Raw genomic sequence first — 21,184 nt, forward strand, 5'->3', positions numbered from 1 at the left:
ATATTAGATGCGTGATCATACTACAGAAGTGATAGGGCAAAAACGTACACCTTGCCTACCATTTTAAAATCTACAGATTTTACAGGCTTTGGACGAGTGTTATAGAGCCAACAGTATATATTCATGTTAAGCCATTGCCGTTTCTTTTCACCTAGGCTTACTATGACCGTAGCTAGTCTAATGAGTGGGCTATATGACCATGATCTGCCTTTTGATCAAGCTTCAAACACATTGGTAGAGGGGATTGAAAACAAAAACGGCATTTTATGACAATTTGGCCCACATTCAACAGGCTCCAAAACTCTAACAATGGGTCCTTGTCTGTGTTCACTGTTAGCAATGGTCAGTAGTGTGGCTCTGAAAAAAATTGAGTTGTGGGCTACCAATTTCCATCCCAAATTCCTTGTGCTTCTAGTGTCCACCCTGTTCTGTTAATACTGTATTTCAATTCTAGTTTAACTCACAGCCTTACTCTGTATTCATTCAGTTATAATACATAATGAATTACGCTCACCATAAGAGTTACTGTTGATGTAAACCTACATTCCACTTATGACAACTGACATAACACAGCCATAATATGAAACTTTCAAACAGGACAGATAGGAAAGGAAGGGAGGAGTGGGGTAAGGGAGCACAAATCACACTTACAAAAAGAAATCATGAGATTGAAAGTGAAGTAATACATGTGAGAGGAAGTATGAAAAATTTATTCACTCACTAACTGTAAGCCGCTCTGGATAAGAGCGTCTGCTAAATGACTAAAATGTAAATGTAAAATGTAAGTAAAGCTTTTCTCACAGTTAAACATACGTAAAAATGTATATTCCATTTGGTAGGGAATTCCCAAGTTTTCAGTGGGAAAATGCAGTATGAGTAATTTGATCACTGAGCTGAATGCACATTCTTACATTATTTCATCATTACAACTATTCCTCTGTCAAGGTTTTGTGACATGAAACCAGAACAGAAAAATGTGAACGGAAACCACACTTTCTGTCAGAGTGCACTGTGCACCTTTATGCTTGGTATGTTTGTAATTAAGGTCATGCAGGAATATCTGTGGTCCTCCATCTTACCAATATGACATTAAACCAACCAACACTAACATTACGTTTTCATACATTTTCATTAACTGTCCTTTAACTGTAATAAATAAATCATAAATAGGTTACCTGGGAAGGCAGGATTTTCTCTTTATCGCCATCATCTGTCAACATTGACTTAATGATAAACATGAATAAGAGGTAAGCTATAACCCTGGTTGCCGGCCTTGGACTTATCCGAGCAGACTAGAGCTGTGCCCATTGTTGGGGCCCTTAATTGTGTATGGGGGCAGGGATGGACTGGGACCACAAATCGGCTAACACACTGCCCATTCTTTTCCTTGAGGCCCCTATTATTAGGCAAATAATGATCATTCTGCACAAAACCCAAAATTTAGAACGGTCCACTGGGTTAAAGATGGACAGGCCCATCCGGCATTTACCCAAACTGCCTTATGGCCAATCCGTTTCTGTATGGGGGCAGATGACAGCCACCATGTGTGGTACTGACCAGACTCACTCAGGCCTGGTTAACAATGGGACACGTCTGGGTCCGTTCCACACCAACACAAAGAACATATTCAGTCCAGTCGGCCCTCTCTCCTTATCATTATGTAATAAGTTAGAATGAGGATGGTGTGCTCACATCCACATGACTTCCAATTAGAATCTGGACAGAATGCGTAGCTACCATTTCCTGTCCGGTATAAATGGGCTCTTAGTTTCTTACATTGGAATCAGTTGTTTCAGGAATACATGATTGGTCATAAGGACTGCAATTATAAATGTAAAATGTCATGTGAGAAGCACCCTGGTAATATAAGATTAGCATTTTTCATGCTTTGTTAAAAATAATCACATTCATTCTTGGGGATAAACAAGAACTACTCTACTCTGTTTATCATATATCCTGATGCCTAGTCACCTTACCCCTATACATACAGTGGGGAAAAAAGTATTTAGTCAGCCACCAATTGTGCAAGTTCTCCCACTTAAAAAGATGAGAGAGGCCTGTAATTTTCATCATAGGTACACGTCAACTATGACAGACAAATTGAGATTTATTTTTTCAGAAAATCACATTGTAGGATTTTTCATGAATTTATTTGCAAATTATGGTGGAAAATAAGTATTTGGTCACCTACAAACAAGCAAGATTTCTGGCTCTCACAGACCTGTAACTTCTTCTTTAAGAGGCTCCTCTGTCCTCCACTCGTTACCTGTATTAATGGCACCTGTTTGAACTTGTTATCAGTATAAAAGACACCTGTCCACAACCTCAAACAGTCACACTCCAAACTCCACTATGGCCAAGACCAAAGAGCTGTCAAAGGACACCAGAAACAAAATTGTAGACCTGCACCAGGCTGGGAAGACTGAATCTGCAATAGGTAAGCAGCTTGGTTTGAAGAAATCAACTGTGGGAGCAATTATTAGGAAATGGAAGACATACAAGACCACCGATAATCTCCCTCGATCTGGGGCTCCACGCAAGATCTCACCCCGTGGGGTCAAAATGATCACAAGAACGGTGAGCAAAAATCCCAGAACCACACGGGGGGACCTAGTGAATGACCTGCAGAGAGCTGGGACCAAAGTAACAAAGCCTACCATCAGTAACACACTACGCCACCAGGGACTCAAATCCTGCAGTGCCAGACGTGTCCCCCTGCTTAAGCCAGTACATGTCCAGGCCTGTCTGAAGTTTGCTAGAGTGCATTTGGATGATCCAGAAGAGGATTGGGAGAATGTCATATGGTCAGATGAAACCAAAATATAACTTTTTGGTATAAACTCAACTCGTCGTGTTTGGAGGACAAAGAATGCTGAGTTGTGTCCAAAGAACACCATACCTACTGTGAAGCATGGGGGTGGAAACATCATGCTTTGGGGCTGTTTTTCTGCAAAGGGACCAGGACGACTGATCTGTGTAAAGGAAAGAATGAATGGGGCCATGTATCGTGAGATTTTGAGTGAAAACCTCCTTCCATCAGCAAGGGCATTGAAGATGAAACGTGGCTGGGTCTTTCAGCATGACAATGATCCCAAACACACAGCCCGGGCAACGAAGGAGTGGCTTCGTAAGAAGCATTTCAAGGTCCTGGAGTGGCCTAGCCAGTCTCCAGATCTCAACCCCATAGAAAATCTTTGGAGGGAGTTGAAAGTCTGTGTTGCCCAGCAACAGCCCCAAAACATCACTGCTCTAGAGGAGATCTGCATGGAGGAATGGGCCAAAATACCAGCAACAGTGTGTGAAAACCTTGTGAAGACTTACAGAAAACGTTTGACCTGTGTCATTGCCAACAAAGGGTATATAACTTATTACCAAATACTTATTTTCCACCATAATTTGCAAATAAATTCATAAAAAATCCTCCAATGTGATTTTCTGGATTTTTTTTGCTCATTTTGTCTGTCATAGTTGACGTGTACCTATGATGAAAATTACAGGCCTCTCTCATCTTTTTAAGTGGGAGAACTTGCACAATTGGTGGCTGACTAAATACTTTTTTCCCCCACTGTATACCTTATATACCTTAACCCCTATACCACAGGAGGTTGGTGGCACCTTCATTGGGGAGGGTGGGCTGGTTGTAATGGCTGGAGCGGAATCAGTGGAATGGTATCAAATACATCGAACACATGGTTTCCATTCCAGCCATTATTATGAGCCGTCCTCCCCTCAGCTGCCTCCACTGCCCTATACATATCTACCTCTATCGATCCAGTATCCCTGCACATTGTAAATATGGTACTAGAACTGACGCTGTATACAGTATTCTTACATACTTTATCGTGTTCTTATTTCTTATTCTTATTTCTTGTGTTTTTGTTCTACCTTGCTAGTTTTAGTATTACATCGTTATTGTTCACCGCATTGTTGGGGTTAGAGCTGGCAAGAAAGGCATTTCCCTGTACTTGTGCATGTGACATTAAAACGTAAAACTTGAAACTGAGGGGGTGTCAAAGTTGAGTCACTTGTGAAACATCATGTGTCATCAGATTTCCAACTGCTGTGATCCATCATACAGCAGCACAACAATTGAGACATTGTGTTGACATTGGCTGTGTTTACACAGACAGCCAAATTCTGATATTTTGTTCACTCATTTGTATTTTGCGCAATCAGACCAACTCTAAAAAAGATCTGATGTGATTGGTCAAAAGACCAATTAGTGGAAAAAATATCAGAATTGGGTTGCCTGTGTAAACGCAGCCTAAGTAGATCCGATCCAAGCAACCTCGACCCCTTTCCCGTCTGTGAGATCTGTGCTGTGAGATATCACACATGGATGGAGATTTAGAGATGTCATTGAGGTCTTTGCATGGCGAGTAAAAATAGCTAAAAGTAAACACTGTTTGGGCCCACTGTAAAACCTAATACACAATCCAAGTAAATACTGTTAATGGTTACAGCAAAGATGTTAAATATTAGATGAAAACTCTGGTAACCCTGACTGTTCTGATAATGGCTCAACTGTTCTGTTCTGTTGATTCAAAATAACACCTTCACAAAGTAAACACTAATCGAGACTTCCTTTTCCCCCCTTAGCTTATTGAGAGATCCCAGCAGTTAGAACACAGTAAAAACAACCTAAGGGTTTTCCCCATGGTCCTTTCATCAACTATACCAACCTCTTTGTGTTAGTGTACTGTGTCTCCCTCTTGTGACGTTATGATCAAGCAAATATAATTTTAGACAAGAGGAAAGAACAAAACATAATCACTGTGTAAGTAAATACAATTTATTCTATAACTAATCAGATACAACATGATTGAACTCCATCAATTAATGAAAAACAAATAATTCTACAGCAATTGTTACTGGCCCAAATTCCCAATACATCCTACTGGTCTAAAATAGTTATATTTTTTACATTTTAGTCATTTAGCAGACGCTCTTATCCAGAGCGACTTACAGTTAGTGAGTGCATACATTTTTCCCCCCATACTGGTCCCCCGTGGGAATCGAACCCACAACCCTGGCGTTGGCAGCGCCATGCTCTACCAACTGAGCTACACGGGACTGTCTCTGGCCTGGAGCCCCATGGCTACACATATCTGACATTTATGATCGGACTGTAGCAAGGCACATTATGGTGGCAGCCTTATAAAAAACAGAACAAATATTCATGTGGTCATACTTTTAATTAAGGAATTAAGGCAAAATTGTATTTCAATAATTTCCCATTACAAAAATAGTGTCAGGCATTTTCTAAGTATGTAGACACTTTTTAATCCAAGCATGTCATATCATACTCCTTCATTGGTATTGTTGATCAAAAAGAACATTAATAAAGTAATATGAGAAACAAAAGAAAATAAAGATGTTCAGTAGGGATGAGAAATATAAAATGTTAATAAATAGCCTTAAATGAACCTCAATGTTACACTACTCGGATGGTTTAGGGCCCCATGTGGGTGCTTTACAAATGTACTAACAGGTGAATAAACTAAACATGAACTATATACACACATGGGAGGTAACTCCTTGACCTCTCCAAAGCTCGGATGGTATCGTACCATTGGAGTGGGCATTGGGATAAATTAAAACGCAAAGTAGCTAAAGAATACATGTACCAAAGCTACTCTGCAATTTATCGTTTTAATGGAGTCAAGATTACATTATCAGAATGAATACATTTTGGGGGAATTAAGACTTAAGTGGGTAAAGAAATAAAGGGGAAGAAATAGGTAAGCAATTACTGAATTACAGTACATTACAATTGAAAGCTACTGCCTTGTTTTAGGAAGACACTAACTAAGCGATGTCATGACAGCAGTCATAGGAGCTTTAGACATTAGTTTGGACCAGCAGGGGAGTTGTTAGCTGTTCAATCATCCCTCTCTCACAGCAGCTTAACTGGAGTTAGCCAGGGTTTCCAAGACCTGGGTACAAGGAACATGACAACCAGCATAGGTCATTACAAGAGTTCCAGCAGGTTATGTATGATGGAGTATCAGGTCATGGATAGAGGTGTAAAGACCTTTCACTTCTCCAGAGTCTCCCACCATTCTCTCTCTCTTTCCCTCTCTCAGTTCCCACCAACCTATGTCTCGTCTGTGGCCTCCGATGCTTTCTTTCACTAACCCTGCAAGTCAGAATCCCTGTTCTCCCAACTTTCAAAACAAAAACACTGTGACAACTGTTCTAGTAACCAGCTCAGCTAAAACACATTCAAATGTGGTGAAAAAAGTGGGAAAAGACTAACTACACAAACAATTTAAAATAATTATCAGCAACAATGACCATGACAAACATTCATCTCTACAGCACAAATCTCTTCATATCTCCCATGTTCACACGTTCAAATCTGTTCTGACCTTTGACCTCTTGGAGGCTTAACTCATTACCCGACTGTGTGTGGATCACATTACATACCCTAAAAACACCAAATGGATAGAAACCATAAATGCCATATAAATGCCAGCATGAATTTGGAAATGTGTCACAAAGAACATTATATAGGCTACAATGCCAATATCTACCCCTTAATTAGTACTTTGGTCTTTCCTGAAAAACATTTGCGGCCCAGCATTAACAGAGAGAGCAGGGGATTTAAAGTAATGTTTTCTTCTTCAAATAAACCATATGGTGTTTGAATGGCCAAAGACTGGCTAGACTGGGGGTGTGAAGCTGCACAAGAGTTGAGACAGTGATGTATTTGAGAAAGAGGGAGAAAAGCCAACATGCATCATTTCAAAGTAATGACGCATTGTTGAACTGTAGAGTCAACAGTAGCTATTGATCATGAGCCAAGTTGGTCTCTCTTGAAGTTGGGCTTCTCTTGAAAGAAATTGCTCAGGCGGTAAGTAAGCTAACAAGTGTGTGCGTGTGTATGAGCGATGTACTGTAAATGTGTGTCTCCGCCATGGAGGGTTATAGTCCTTTTGTGGGTGTTGGAAGAGGGGGAGCAGGCGAGCTGGTAGGGATGACTCCAGTGGCAAGCAGTACGATGATGAGGATTACGACGAGGACGATGACCACGATCACCACCCACAGCTTCATGTTCTTCCACCAGTAGGAACGAGCCACCTTCTGGGACGTGTGCTTGAAGTTCTGAGCCTGAGGGAAGATGGGATGCTATTAGGAACATGTTAACAAAAATCCTACCACTTGCATCGTTTTGCAGTAACCGATGCTTTGCAAACTGTGTGTGTGTCTACTACATTTTATTGTTTTACTGTAAGTGTGTTGAGAATTTTAAATGCAAGTTTGATTTGATATAATTAGATTTAAACTGAAGATAAGTATGGTACACAAACCCAAACAGTGGGTCACAAACTCTTCAAGTCCATATGGATACCTAATTTGGATTAACTATGAAATAAAAAAAACAGTAGAGGAGCACACAAGATGGGAAGACCAGTGTTGTAGGACTGACCCCAGCCTGCAGGTCCTCTGACTTGCCCATCAGGTCATCCAGCCTCTCTCCTCGGGCCAGGATCCGGTCCACGTTCTGGGTCATTATGTCCTTCACCCCCTCCACCTGAGATTGCAGGGTCTTCACCTTGTCCTGCTCCACCACCGCACCCTGCTCCTGGAGAAAAACAGAGACAGACAGTGATAGAACATGAGAGACAGACAGTGATAGAACATGAGAGAGAGAACGAGAGAGAGAGAGCATGAGAGCGAGAGAAAGCATGAGCGAGAGAGAGAAAGCATGAGCGAGAGAGAGCGAGTGAGAGAGAGAGAGAGAGAGGTCAATGAGGATAATACGCTTCAGCAGCCATCCATCAAATGTTTTCGGAAACTGGTGATATCGGTGTGAAATGTGGACCATCAAGCCAAGGGTAAATGACTCAAGTACTCAAATTAGTGTTATTTTGTATTCTCTTACAAAAGCTTTATCAACAATCCATTTACAACAGCAGGCAGAGGACCCTGTGCATCAGTTTTACACCTGTATGTACTGTATCTTTAGGTCATATCTCCAAGTCATAACTGCCTTTTAATGATCATGTAAGACCTGCACACAAAAAAAGGTTGTAATCATTAGTCCAAAAAGTTTTGCAACGGAATCCGTTCACTCCAAACTGAAAACATTTTGCAACGAGAGTTTCTATTGTACAAATTCATGTAGGTCCCTCCCCGTTTCCTTCCATTTGCTTCCGTTTGGAATACACTCAACGATCCAACGAGGCATGTCCGGATCAGGAACATATGTATCTTTCAACTAGGCCTATTTTATTGCCAGGAGGCATACATGAAAGAAAGGCCCTTGTAACTGTTCATCACTCCCCAATTGTCATTCATATTTGACATCCAGACCTTGCTGTGTGAACTTCAACACTTGAAAGTGCAAAATATGCTATAAGATGTTGCTGTAAGGCGTTGAAGTGTTACGCCAATACTATATGTATGTAAGAGAAAGGGGTGTGTGTGTGTGCATGCGTGTGTTGCACATTTCTCCCAAACCCCATGAGCAGGCCCACTGGCTCACAACACAGGGGTCTCTTCTTTCTTTCTTTCTTTCTTTCTTTCCACTCGGTGAGTCTCCTCCCTCTCTCCTTCACAACCTGCTCTCTCCCGGCACAGGGCTCTGCCTGCATGAGGCCGACTGAATGGCAGACTGCTATCAAATGACAAGTCCTACTGAGAGAGAAAAATGATATACTGTTTAGCTAAAGTCTCCTTTGGGTGTTTCCTCACGAAGGTAGAACAAAAAATACCATGAATTTTTAGATTTCCACAAAATGTAATCCATAGACGGGTCCTTTGAAGGAAGGTACAGTGCATTCGGGAAGTATTCAGGCCGATTGACTTTTTCCACATTTCGTTACGGTACAGCCTTATTCTAAAATGAATTAAATAGTCGTCCCCCCCCCCCCCCCCCCCCCTCATTAATCTACACACAATACCCCATAATGACAAAGCAAAAACAGGTTTTTATACATTTTTGCAAATGTATAAAATAAAATAAACAGAAATACCACATTTACATAAGTATTCAGACCCTTTACTCAGTACTTTGTTGAAGCACCTTTGGCAACGATTACAGCATTGAGTCATCTTGAGTATGATGCTAGAAGCTTGACACACCTGTATTTGGGGAGTTTCTCCCATTCTTCTCTGCAGATCCTCTCAACCTCTGTCAGATTGGAAGGGGAGCATCGCTGCACAGCAATTTTCAGGTCTCTCCAGAGATGTTTGATTGGGTTCAAGTCTGGGCTCTTGCTGGGCCACTCAAGGATATTCAGAGATCTGTCCCGAAGCCACTCCTGCGTTGTCTTGGCTGTGTGTTTAGTGTCATTGTCCTGTTGGAAGGTGAACATTCGCCCCAGTCTGAGGTCCTGAGCACTCTGGAGCAGGTTTTCATCAAGGATCACTCTGTACTTTGCTCCGTTCATCTTTCCCTTGATCCTGACTAGTCTCCCAGTCCCTGCCGCTTAAAAACATCCACACAGCATGATGCTGCCACCACCATGCTTCACCATAGGGATGGTGCCAGGTTTCCTCCAGACGGCAGGGATGTAGCTCAGTTGGTAGAGCATGGCATTTGCAACGCCAGGGTTGTGGGTTCGATTCCAGTATAAAAAATAAAAATGTATGCACTCACTAACTGTAAGTCGCTCTGGAAAAGAGCGTCTGCTAAATGACTAAAATGTAATGTAAAATGTGACGCTTGGCATTCAGGCCAAAGAGTTCAATCTTGGTTTCAGCAGACCAGAGAATCTTGTTTCTCATGGTCTGAGAGTCCTTTAGGTGCCTTTTGGCAAACTCCAAGCGGTCTGTCATGTGCCTTTTACTGAGGAGTGGCTTCCTTCTGGCCACTCTACCATAAAGGCCTGATTGGTAGAGAGCTGCAGAGATGGTTGTCCTTCTGGAAGGTTCTCCCATCTCCACAGAGGAACTCTGGAGCTCTGTCAGAGTGACCATTGGGTTCTTGGTCACCTCCCTGACCAAGGCCCTTCTCCCCCGATTGCACAGTTTGGCCGGGCGGCCAGCTCTAGGAAGAGTCTTGGTGGTTCCAAACTTCTTCCATTTAAGAATGCTAGAGGCCACTGTGTTCTTGGGGAGCTTCAATGCTGCAGAAATGTTTTGGTACCCTTCCCCAGATCTGTGCCTTGACACCATCCTGTCTCGGAGCTTTAAGGACAATTCCTTCGACCTCATGGCTTGGTTTTTGCTCTGACATGCACTGTCAACTGTGGAACCTTATATAGACAGGTGTGTGCCTTTCCAAATCATGTCCAATCAATTCAATTTACCACAGGTGGACTCCAATCAAGTTTTAGAAACATCTCAAGGATGATCAATGGAAACAGGATGCACCTGAGCTCAATTTCGAGTCTCATAGCAAAGGGTCTGAATACTTATGTAAATAAGGGATTTCTGTTTTTTATTTTTAATAAATTTGCTAACATTTCTAAAAACCTGTTTTCACTTTGTCATTATGGGGTATTGTGTGTACATTGATGAGAATATATATATATTTTAATCAATTTTAGAATAAGGCTGTAACGTAACAAAAGGTGGAAAAAGTCAAGAGGTCTGAATAATTTCCGAATGCACTGTATGTTGACATATATTTGACATTTGTATCTTAAAGCTTAATTGAGGAATAATGAATTGAAGTTGGAACATTTGTGACATTTTGGTCTTACCGAAACATCCTTTAAAGCTGAGATCCGCGATAGGCGCAAAATCGCCACTGGCCACTCCTGGCGCATTTGTTATTGTTTTTGTTTTGTTGTTGTCATATCGCAAACGGACGTGGCAGTTTCATGAATTCCAGATCTAATGTTTCATCTGTTGGTGCTACAAATACAAAATTGGTGTCATTTGAATCTTTACCGCTGGCTCTGTAATAGGAGTAGTATTTTGATTTCAATAATTGTTTTACATTAATTTATGAATGCTGAAAAATATAAACGTGAATTAAAAAGTTTTATGGGCATATCAAAGTTCCAGTGGGATCTCTGCTAGTTTTAAAGTTATGTTCCATTTTATACAGAGACATTGGCATAGTAGACAATGTATCCAATCACAGCACTCCTTTTACTTGTACTATTGCACATCCTGCAAATCACCAGCAGAGGGCGACCATTTTGAATGCATTTTCACATTCACTATGTTGGTAATGCTTACAAATTGGACCATAACTCTAAAGGTAGCAGAGATACCACTCCGGAACTTTGATATGCCTGTAGAGTATATTATGTTCAACAATACAGTTGAAGTCGGAAGTTTACATACACCTTAGCCAAATACATTTAAACTCAGTTTTTCACAATTCCTGATATTTAATCCGAGTAAAAATTCCCTGTCTTAGGTCAGTTAAGATCACCACTTTATTTTAAGAATGTGAAATGTCAGAATAATAGTAAAGAGAATGATTTATTTCAGCTTTTATTTCTTCAATCACATTCCCAGTGGGTCAGAAGTTTACATACACTCAATTAGTATTTGGTAGCATTGCCTTTAAATTGTTTAACTTGGGTAAAATGTTTAGGGTAGCCTTCCACAAGCTTCCCACAATAAGTTGGGTGAATTTTGGCCCATTCCTCCTGACAGAGCTGGTGTAACTGAGTCAGGTTTGTAGGCCTCTTTGCTCGCACACGGTTTTTCAGTTCTGCCCACAAATGTTCTATAGGATTGAGGTCAGGGCTTTGTGATGGCCACTCCAATACCTTGACTTTGTTGTCCTTAAGCCATTTTGCCACAACTTTGGAAGTATGCTTGGGGTCATTGTCCATTTGGAAGACCCATTTGCGACCAAGCTTTAACTTCCTGACTGATGTCTTGAGATGTTGCTTCAATATATGCACATAAGGTAATCACAGCATGATGCTGCCACCCCGTGCTTCACGGTTGGGATGGTGTTCTTCGGCTTGCAAGCAACCCCCTTTTTCCTCCAAACATAACGATGGTCGTTATAGGCAAACAGTTATATTTTTGTTTCATCAGACCAAAGTACGATCTTTGTCCCCATGTGCAGTTGCAAACCGTAGTCTGGCTTTTTTATGGTGGTTTTGGAGCAGTGGCTTCTTCCTTGATGAGTGGCCTTTCAGGTTATGTCGATATAGGACTTGTTTTACTGTGGATACAGTGAGGGGAAAAAAGTATTTGATCCCCTGCTGATTTTGTACGTTTGCCCACTGACAAAGAAATGATCAGTCTATACTTTTAATGGTAGGTTTATTTGAACAGTGAGAGACAGAATAACAACATTTACATTTACATTTACATTTTAGTCATTTAGCAGACGCTCTTATCCAGAGCGACTTACAGTTAGTGAGTGCATACGAATCGAACCCACAACCCTGGCGTTAAAACGCCATGCTCTACCAACTGAGCTACATCCCTGCCGGCCATTCTACGACAGAGCCTGGATACGAACCAGGAACTCTAGTGGCACAGCTAGCACTGCGATGCAGTGCCTTAGACCACTGCGCCACTCGGGAGGTTAACAACAACAAAAATCCAGAAAAATGCATGTCAAAAATGTTATAAATTGATTTGCATTTTAATGAGGGAAATAAGTATTTGACCCCCTCTCAAATCAGAAAGATTTCTGGCTCCCAGGTGTCTTTTATACAGGTAACGAGCTGAGATTAGGAGCACACTCTTAAAGGGAGTGCTCCTAATCTCAGTTTGTTACCTGTATAAAAGACACCTGTCCACAGAAGCAATCAATCAGATTCCAAACTCTCCACCATGGCCAAGACCAAAGAGCTCTCCAATGATGTCAGGGACAAGATTGTAGACCTACACAAGGCTGGAATGGGCTACAAGACCATCGCCAAGCAGCCTGGTGAGAAGGTGACAACAGTTGGTGCGATTTCTCGCAAATGGAAGAAACACAAAATAACTGTCAATCTCCCTCAGCCTGGGGCTCCATGCAAGATCTCACCTCGTGGAGTTGCAATGATCATGAGAGCGGTGAGGAATCAGCCCAGAACTACACGGGAGGATCTTGTCAATGATCTCAAGAGTGGCTCAAGAAGAAGCACATTAAGGTCCTGGAGTGGCCTAGCCAGTCTCCAGACCTTAATCCCATAGAAAATCTGTGGAGGGAGCTGAAGGTTCGAGTTGCCAAACGTCAGCCTCGAAACCTTAATGACTTGAAGAAGATCTGCAAAGAGGAGTGGAACAAAATCCCTCCTGAGATGTGTGCAAACCTGGTGGCCAACTACAAGAAATGTCTGACCTCTGTGATTGCCAACAAGGGTTTTGCCAACAGGTACTAAGTCATGTTTTGCAGAGGGGTCAAATACTTATTTCCCTCATTAAAATGCAAATCAATTTATAAATTTTTTTACATGCATTTTTCTGGATTATTTTGTTGTTATTCTGTCTCTCACTGTTGAAATAAACCTACCATTAAAATTATAGACTGATCATGTCTTTGTCAGTGGGCAAATGTACAAAATCAGCAGGGGATCAAATACTTTTTTCCCTCACTGTATAGATACTTTTGTACATGTTTCCTCCAGCATCTTCGCAAGGTCCTTTGCTGTTCTTCTGGGATTGATTTGCACTTTTCACACCAAAGTACGTTCATCTCTAGGAGACAGAACACGTCTCCTTCCTGAGCGGTATGACAGCTGCGTGGTCCCATGGTGTATATGCTTGCATACTATTGTTTGTACAGATGAAAGTGGTACCTTCAGGAGTTTGGAAATTTCTCCCAAGGATGAACCAGACTTGTGGAGGTCTACACATTTTTTTTCTGAGGTCTTTGCTGATTTCTTTTGATTTTCCCATGATACCAAGCAAAGAGGCACTGAGTTTGAAGGTAGGCCTTGAAATACATCCACAGGTACACCTCCAATTGACTCAAATTATGTCAATTAGCCTATCAGAAGCTTCTAAAGCCATGACATCATTTTCTGGAATTTTACAAGCTATTTTAAGGCACAGTCAACTTCTGACCCACTGGAATTGTGATACAGTGAATTATAAGCAAAATAATCTGTCTGTAAACAATTGTTGGAAAAATTACGTGTGTCATGCACAAAGTAGATATCCTAACCGACTTGCCAAAACTATAGTTTGTTAACAAGAAATGTGTGGAGTGGTTGAAAAACGAATTTTAATGACTCCAACCTAAGTGTTTGTAAACTTCCGACTTCAACTCAACTTCATATTTTAGCCATGAACATATTTTCAATATTCATGTTTATATTTTTTAATATTCATAAATTAATGTCATTATAAAAATTAAAATAATAATAACATTACAGAGTAAGCGGTAAAGCTTCATATGAAACTAATTTTCGCTTTGTAGCACCTACAGATGAAACATTATGTAGTCTTAAAGGGTAAGGCCAAAATGTCACAAATATTACTCTTCAATGTATTATTTTTCCAATTATGCTTTAAGATACAAATGTCAAATATATGTCAACAATCTTTCCTCCAATGGACCCTTCTATGGATTACATTTAATGAAAATAAACAAATAAAAAATGTATTTCTTCTTTTACGAATCACCCCTTTAGTCAATTGTACACTGAACAAAAATATAAATGCATCATGCAACAATTTCAAAGATTTTACTGAGTTACAGTTCATATAAAGGAAATCAGTCAATTTAAATAAATTAATTATGCCCTAATCTATGGATTCCACATGACTGAGAATACAGATATGCATCTCTTGGTCACACATACCTTAAAAAAAAGGTAGGGGCGTGGATCAAAATACCAGTCAGTATCTGGTGTGACCACCATTTGCCTCATGCTGCGCGACATCTCCTTCGCATAGAGTTGATCAGGTTGTTGATTGTGGCCTGTGGAATGTTGCCCCACTCCTCTTCAATAGCTGTGCGAAGTTGCTGGATATTGGCGGGAACTGGAACACGCTGTCGTACACATCGATCCAGAGCATCCCAAACATGCTCAATGGGTGACATGTCTGGTGAGTATGCAGGCCATGGAAGAACTGGGACATTTTCAGCTTCCAGGAATTGTGTACAGATCCTTGAGACATGGGGCTGTACATTATCATGCTGAAACATGAGGTGATGGCGGCGGAAGAATGGCACAACAGTGTCCCTATGCATTCAAATTGCCATCGATAAAATGCAATTGTGTTCGTTGTCCATAGTTTATGCCTGCCCATACCATAACCCCACCCCCACCATGGGACACTCTGTTCACAACGTTGATATCAACAAACCGCTCGCCCATACGACGCCATACACACTGCCATCTGCCTGGTACAGTTGAAACCGGGATTCATCTGTGAAGAGCACACTTCTCCAGTGTGCCAGCGGCCATCGAGGGTGAGAATTTGCCCACTGAAGTCAGTCAGGACGCCTAACTGCAGTCAGGTCAAGACCCTGGTGAGGACGATGAGACGGTTTCTGACAGTTTGTGCAGAAATTCTTTGGTTGTGCAAACCCACAGTTTCATTAGCTGTCCTGGTGGCTGGTCTCAGACGATTTCACAGGTGAAGAAGCCGGATGTGGAGGTCCTGGGCTGGCGTGGTTACACTTGGTCTGCGGTTGGATGTACTGCCCAATTCTCTAAAAAGACGCTGAAAGCGGCTTATGGTAGAGAAATGAACATTCAATTATCTGGCAACAGCTCTGGTGGACATTCCTGCAGTCAACATGTCAATTACACGCTCTCTCAAAACTTGAGACATCTGTGGCATTGTGTTGTGTGACAACACTGCACATTTTAGAGTGGCCTTTTATTGTCCCCAGCACAAGGTGCACCCGTGTAATGATCATGCTGTTTAATCAGCTTCTTGATATGGCACACCTGTCAGGTGGATGGATTATCTTGGCGAAGGAGAAATGCTCACTAACAGGGACGTAAACACATTTCTGCACAAATGAGACAAATAAGCTTTTTGTGCGTATGGAACATTTCTGGGATCTTTTATTTCAGCTCATGAAACCAACACTTTACATGTTGCGTTTATATTTTTGTTCAGTATAGTTCAAGACTTTATTACATCCTCTCCTGAGGAGGAAGCACAGTACGGTATTCCACAGTAAATTCATACTGGATTTTCCAATATTCTCCCATAGAGCCCATGAAGAGTAAGGTGTAGTATTTGAGTTAGCCTTGTATATTTGACTATCATCCTCCTATCATTTCCTTCAAATTGACACAGTTGAAGCTTCATGCTGAGGTTGTTTGAGGTGTTGCATAATTTTTAAAAGTACAGTATCTGTAATCTGATTACAATATTTTAGCTGGTAACATAACTAATTACAGTTACAGTTTTCTTGTAATCAGATTACATGTAACTGACAGATATATTGTTTCAAGAAGCTTTATTGTTGTTATGTAATATATAGATATGGCTACATTCAAGGGTGATTATCAAAACAAACAGGCTACCCAAAAGTAACAATTGTTGCGCAGGCGCCAGTAGAGAAATGTACAATTTGAACACTTTGGTCCATTTCCTAAAAAACGAGATTGCCACGACATCTTGGTCAGAAAGAATTTGCGTTGAGGGCAAAACAGAACCTTTTAATTCAAGGCCAAACAGCAGACGAAACGATCAACCTGCTGCATTTAGATTCTCAAGTGAGAAGGATAGGCTGTGTGGACTCGACTGAGACTGGTTATAATGCTGTAATGTTTTGTTTTGTATACAAAGAAAATAACGATCGTTCCATAATCAGCACCTACCAGGTCATTATACATGTTGTTGGAAACTTGAGTCCTTTGTCACCGGAGTGATAGCTTCTTTAATCCTGATGCATCAAATTTGTCGAACTTTTGTATTGAGTTTGAGGTCCCAGTTCAACAGCCGATTACGTTACCTCCTACCTACTTCCTGGTTTGTTGTTTCTCCGTCAAAGTCTTGACCCTCCTCAAACGTTTTGCTTCCACTTGCTTCCTCGTGAGGGCGTTAAAGCGCGGCGTTCTAAGGTGCAACAGCAGCAAGTAAGAAAAAGTAGACGCAACACAGGAGAATGTCGTTGATGCTGGTTGGCCCACACACGTTCACGTCAGTATTCTTGATAATAGTACGTGCTCATATGCTGGGGCCTGGGGATTACAGTAAAGAGCATTTTCCTTTTTTACCTGCAACTTCTGTGTGCATGCACTGTAGAACATACAGCAGCAGGTGGATTGAAACACCCTATTAGCTGTCATGCCCATAGGGGGCACAGGGGCACGTGCCCCCTCAGATTAGTCCTGTTTAAATATATATACATATAGTATATTGTTTAAAAAATATATTCGTTTTTGTTTGTTTCTCTCAGGGGTTGGAACCAAAAATATTTTCCAATCGTTTCGTTCAGAACCACTTTTTTTTTTCGTTCCACGGTTCCAACTAGCAAAATAAAGTTCTGAATCGGTTCCCAACCCAAAAAGTACCGGTTTATATCCTTCGTTTCTGTTCCTTTTTTAACCTGTGAAATCAACAGTTTTTACATTTAGCTCATTAAATTACTTCACCAATCAGTGAGGATAGAACAAGCAAGCTAGTTGTTTACATGCGTTCTTGACAGAAAAGTGTAGCCTATGTCGCAAGATGGAACTGACATTTTGCAGGTGTGGAGAGAGTGAGAGAGGGTTGAGGAGGAGCCTTGAAGCTCAGGGCATCTTGTTATGTCACGCATTATATGAATTACATTGCAGTCATAAAGTATTCAGATCCCTTGACTTTTTCCACATTTTGTTATGTTACAGCCTTATTCTAAAATTGATTAAATTGTCTCCCCCCCACCCAACTACACACAATACCCCATAATGACACAGCAAAAACTGATTTTTTTGCTAATTTTAAAACTACAAAACTGAAATATATTTTCATAGGTATTCAGTCCCTTTACTCAGTACTTTGTTGAAGCACCTTTGGCAGCTATTACAGCCTCGAGTCTTCTTGGGCATGAAGCTACAAGCTTGGCACACCTGTATTTGGGGAGTTTCTCACATTCTTCTCTGCAGATCCTCTCAAGCTCTGTCAGGTTGGATGGGGAGCGTCACAGCACAGCTATTTTCAGGTCTCTCCAGAGATGTTCGATCGGGTTCAAGTCCGGGCTCTGGCTGGGCCACTCAAGGATATTCAGAGACTTGTCCCGAAGCCACTCCTGCGTTGTCTTGGCTGTGTGCTTAGGGTCATTGTCCTGTTGGAAGGTGAACCTTTGCCCCAGTCTGAGGTCCTGAGCGCTCTGGAGCAGGTTTTCATCAAGGACCTCTCTGTACTTTGCTCCGTTCATCTTTTCCTCAATCCTGACTTGTCTCCCAGTCCCTGCCGCTGAAAAACATCCCCAGAGGATGATGCTGCCAACACCATGCTTCACCGTAGGGATGATGCCAGGTTTCTTCCAGACGTGACGCTTGGAATTCAGGCCGAATAGTTCAATCTTGTTTCTCATGGTCTGAGAGCCCTTTAGGTGCCTTTTGGCAAACTCCAAGCGGGCTGTCGTGTGCCTTTTACTGAGGAGTGGCTTCCGTCTAGTCACTCTACCATAAAGGCCTGATTGGTGGAGTGCTGCAGAGATGGTTGTCCTTCTGGAAAGTTCTCCCATCTCCACAGAGGAACTCTGGAGCTCTGTCAGAGTGACCATAGGGTTCTTGGTCAGCTCAGTTTGGCCGGGCGGCCAGCTCTAGGAAGAGTCTTGGTGGTTCCAAACTTCTTCCATTTAAGAATGATGGAGGCCACTGTGTTCTTGGGGACCTTCAATGCTGGTAAGAAATGTTGGTACCCTTCCCCCAGATGTGTGCCTCGACACAATCCTGTCTTGGAGCTCTACACACAATTCCTTCGACCTCATGGCTTGGTTTTTGCTCTGACATGCACTGTCAACTGTGGAACCTTATATAGACAGGTGTGTGCCTTTCCAAATCATGTCCAATGAATTGAATTTACCACAGGTGGACTCCAATCAAGTTGTAGAAACATCTCAAGGATGATCAATGGAAACAGGATGCACCTGAGCTCAATTTTGAGTCTCATAGCAAAGGGTCTGAATACTTACAGTACCAGTCAAAAGTTTGTACACACCTACTCATTCCAGGGTTTTTCTTTATTTTGACTATTTTCTACATTGTAGAATAATAGTGAAGACATCAAAACTATGAAATAACACATATGATATCATGTAGTAACCAAAAAAGTGTTAAACAAATCAAAATAGATTTATATTTGAGATTATTCAAAGTAGCCATACTTTGCCTTGATGACAGCTTTGCACACTCTTGGCATTCTCTCAACCAGCTTCATGAGGTAGTCACCTGGAATGTATTTCAATTAACAGGTGTGCCTTGTTAAAAGTTAATTTGTGGGATTTTTTTCCTTCTTCATGCATTTGAGCCAATCAGTTGTGTTGTGACAAGGTAGGGGTAGTATACAGAAGATAGCCTTATTTGGTAAAAGACCAAGTCCATATTATGGCACGAACAGCTCAAATAAGCAAAGAGAAATGACAGTCCATCATTACTTTAAGACATGAAGGTCAGTCGACACAGAACATTTCAAGAACTTTTGAAAGTTTCTTCAAGTTCAGTCGCAAAACCATCAAGCGCTATGATGAAACTGGCTCACATGAGGACCGCCACAGGAAAGGAAGACCCAGAGTTACCTCTGCTGCAGAGGATAAGTTCATTAGAGTTAACTGCACCTCAGATTGCAGCCCAAATAAATGCTTTACAGAGTTCAAGTAACAGACAACTCTAACATCAACTGTTCAGAGGAGACTGCGTGTATCAGGCCTTCATGGTCGATTGCTGCAAAGAAACCACTACTAAAGGACACCAATAATAAGAAGAGACTTGCTGGGCCAAGAAACACGAGCAATGGACATTAGACCGGTGGAAATCTGTCCTTTGGTCTGATGAGTCCAAATTTGAGATCTCCACATGTGTGGTTCCCACCGTGAAGCATGGAGGAGGAGGTGTGATGGTGTGGGAGGTGCTTTACTGGTGATACTGTCTGTGATTTATTTAGAATTCAAGGCACACTTAACCAGCATGGCTACCACAGCATTCTGCAGCGATACGCCATCCCATCTGGTTTGCGCTTATTATTTGTTTTTCAACAGCACAATGACCCAAAACACACCTCCAGGCTGTGTAAGGGATATTTGACCAAGGAGAGTGATGGAGTTCTGCATCAGATGACCTGGCCTCCACAATCCCCCAACCTCAACCCAATTGAGATGGTTTGGGATGAGTTGGACCGCAGAGTGAAGGAAAAGCAGCCAACAAGTGCTCAGCATATGTGGGAATTCCTTCAAGACTGTTGGAAAAGCATTCCAGGTGAAGCTGGTTGAGAGAATGCCAATAATTTGCAAAGCTGTCATCAAGGCAAAGGGTGGCTACTTTGAAGAATTTGTTAACACTTTTTGGGTTACTACATGATTCCATATGTCTTATTTCATAGTTTTGATGTCTTCACTATTATTCTAAAATGTAGAAAATAGTCAAAATAAAGAAAAACCCTGGAATGAGTAGGTGTGTCCAAACATTTGACTGGTACTGTATGTAAATAAGGTATTTCTGTTTTTTAATTCTTAATAAATTAGCAAAATTATCTAAAAATCTGTTTTCACTTCGTCATTATGGGGTATTGTGTGTAGATTGATGAGATTTTTTTTAAATTTAATCAATTTTAGAATAAGGCTGTAACGTAACAAAATGTGGAGAAAGTGAAGGGGTATCAATACTTTCCCAATACACTGTAGGACCACAGAATTATACCTAGGAGGAGCGGTTTCTATGGAGGAACTTTTAATGTCCTTTGAGCTAGCTAACTAACAAGCTTGTGTGTGCAGAGAGGCACCAGAATTAAAAAACACGTGTTACGTTTTTGTAGTTAGTAAATCCAACATGAAACGTGATAACTAGGCCTATTGTACCCTTAACTAGTATTGAAAAAGTTATTCCATTCTCTAACAAAAAAAAAATCTCTCTCCATATCTTCTGAATCAAGCATAAATGTAATGTCAGTACAGTCAGTAGCCAATGCTACAGAGGGGGGAGGGGCAGGTAGCCTAAACACATACAGGCAAAGATTTTCAGCTTGCAGGCAGACACTGGAATATGTTTCTGAGTGACAGAGTGAGGGCTTTGCATAGGCGCTTTGTTTGCCTGGAATGTAAAATACAATTATTAACTGGTTCCCAAGCTTTTAAAATAACGGTTCTGTTCCGGAACTGTATGGATCACTTTCGTTCCAGGTTCCGTTTCTGTTCCTTGAATTAAACGTTTCT

General features: G+C 41.4%; 1 protein-coding gene across 2 annotated transcripts; it reads right to left on the minus strand.

The window, feature by feature from the left end:
• Nucleotides 1–4,770: 4,770 nt before the first annotated feature.
• Nucleotides 4,771–16,881, minus strand: LOC311141005 (vesicle-associated membrane protein 8-like). 2 transcript variants are annotated; one of them, XM_084176281.1, is made up of 3 exons: nt 16,650–16,881; nt 7,433–7,588; nt 4,771–7,113 (listed from the first exon to the last, which is right to left on the minus strand). In XM_084176281.1, the coding sequence occupies exons 1-3, from the start codon at nt 16,662–16,664 to the stop codon at nt 6,928–6,930; spliced, it is 357 nt and encodes a 118-aa protein (XP_084032407.1). In that variant the 5' UTR covers nt 16,665–16,881; the 3' UTR covers nt 4,771–6,927. The 2 variants fall into 2 exon arrangements, with proteins under 2 accessions (XP_084032407.1, XP_084032408.1); XM_084176282.1 differs by having other exon boundaries at nt 7,433–7,582; nt 16,650–16,781.
• Between the last annotated feature and the right edge of the window lie 4,303 nt (nt 16,882–21,184).

Source organism: Coregonus lavaretus (genome assembly GCF_964263955.1).
Source record: "Coregonus lavaretus genome assembly, chromosome: 14".
In the NCBI taxonomy this organism is placed as follows: domain Eukaryota; kingdom Metazoa; phylum Chordata; class Actinopteri; order Salmoniformes; family Salmonidae; genus Coregonus; species Coregonus lavaretus.

Excerpts from the sequence above, each read along its gene's own strand:
- LOC311141005 (XM_084176281.1), bottom strand. Across the intron at positions 7,114-7,432 it reads CAGAGGACCTGCAGGCTGGG|GCTCAGAACTTCAAGCACAC; the intron begins GTCAGTCCTACA and ends ATCTTCCCTCAG.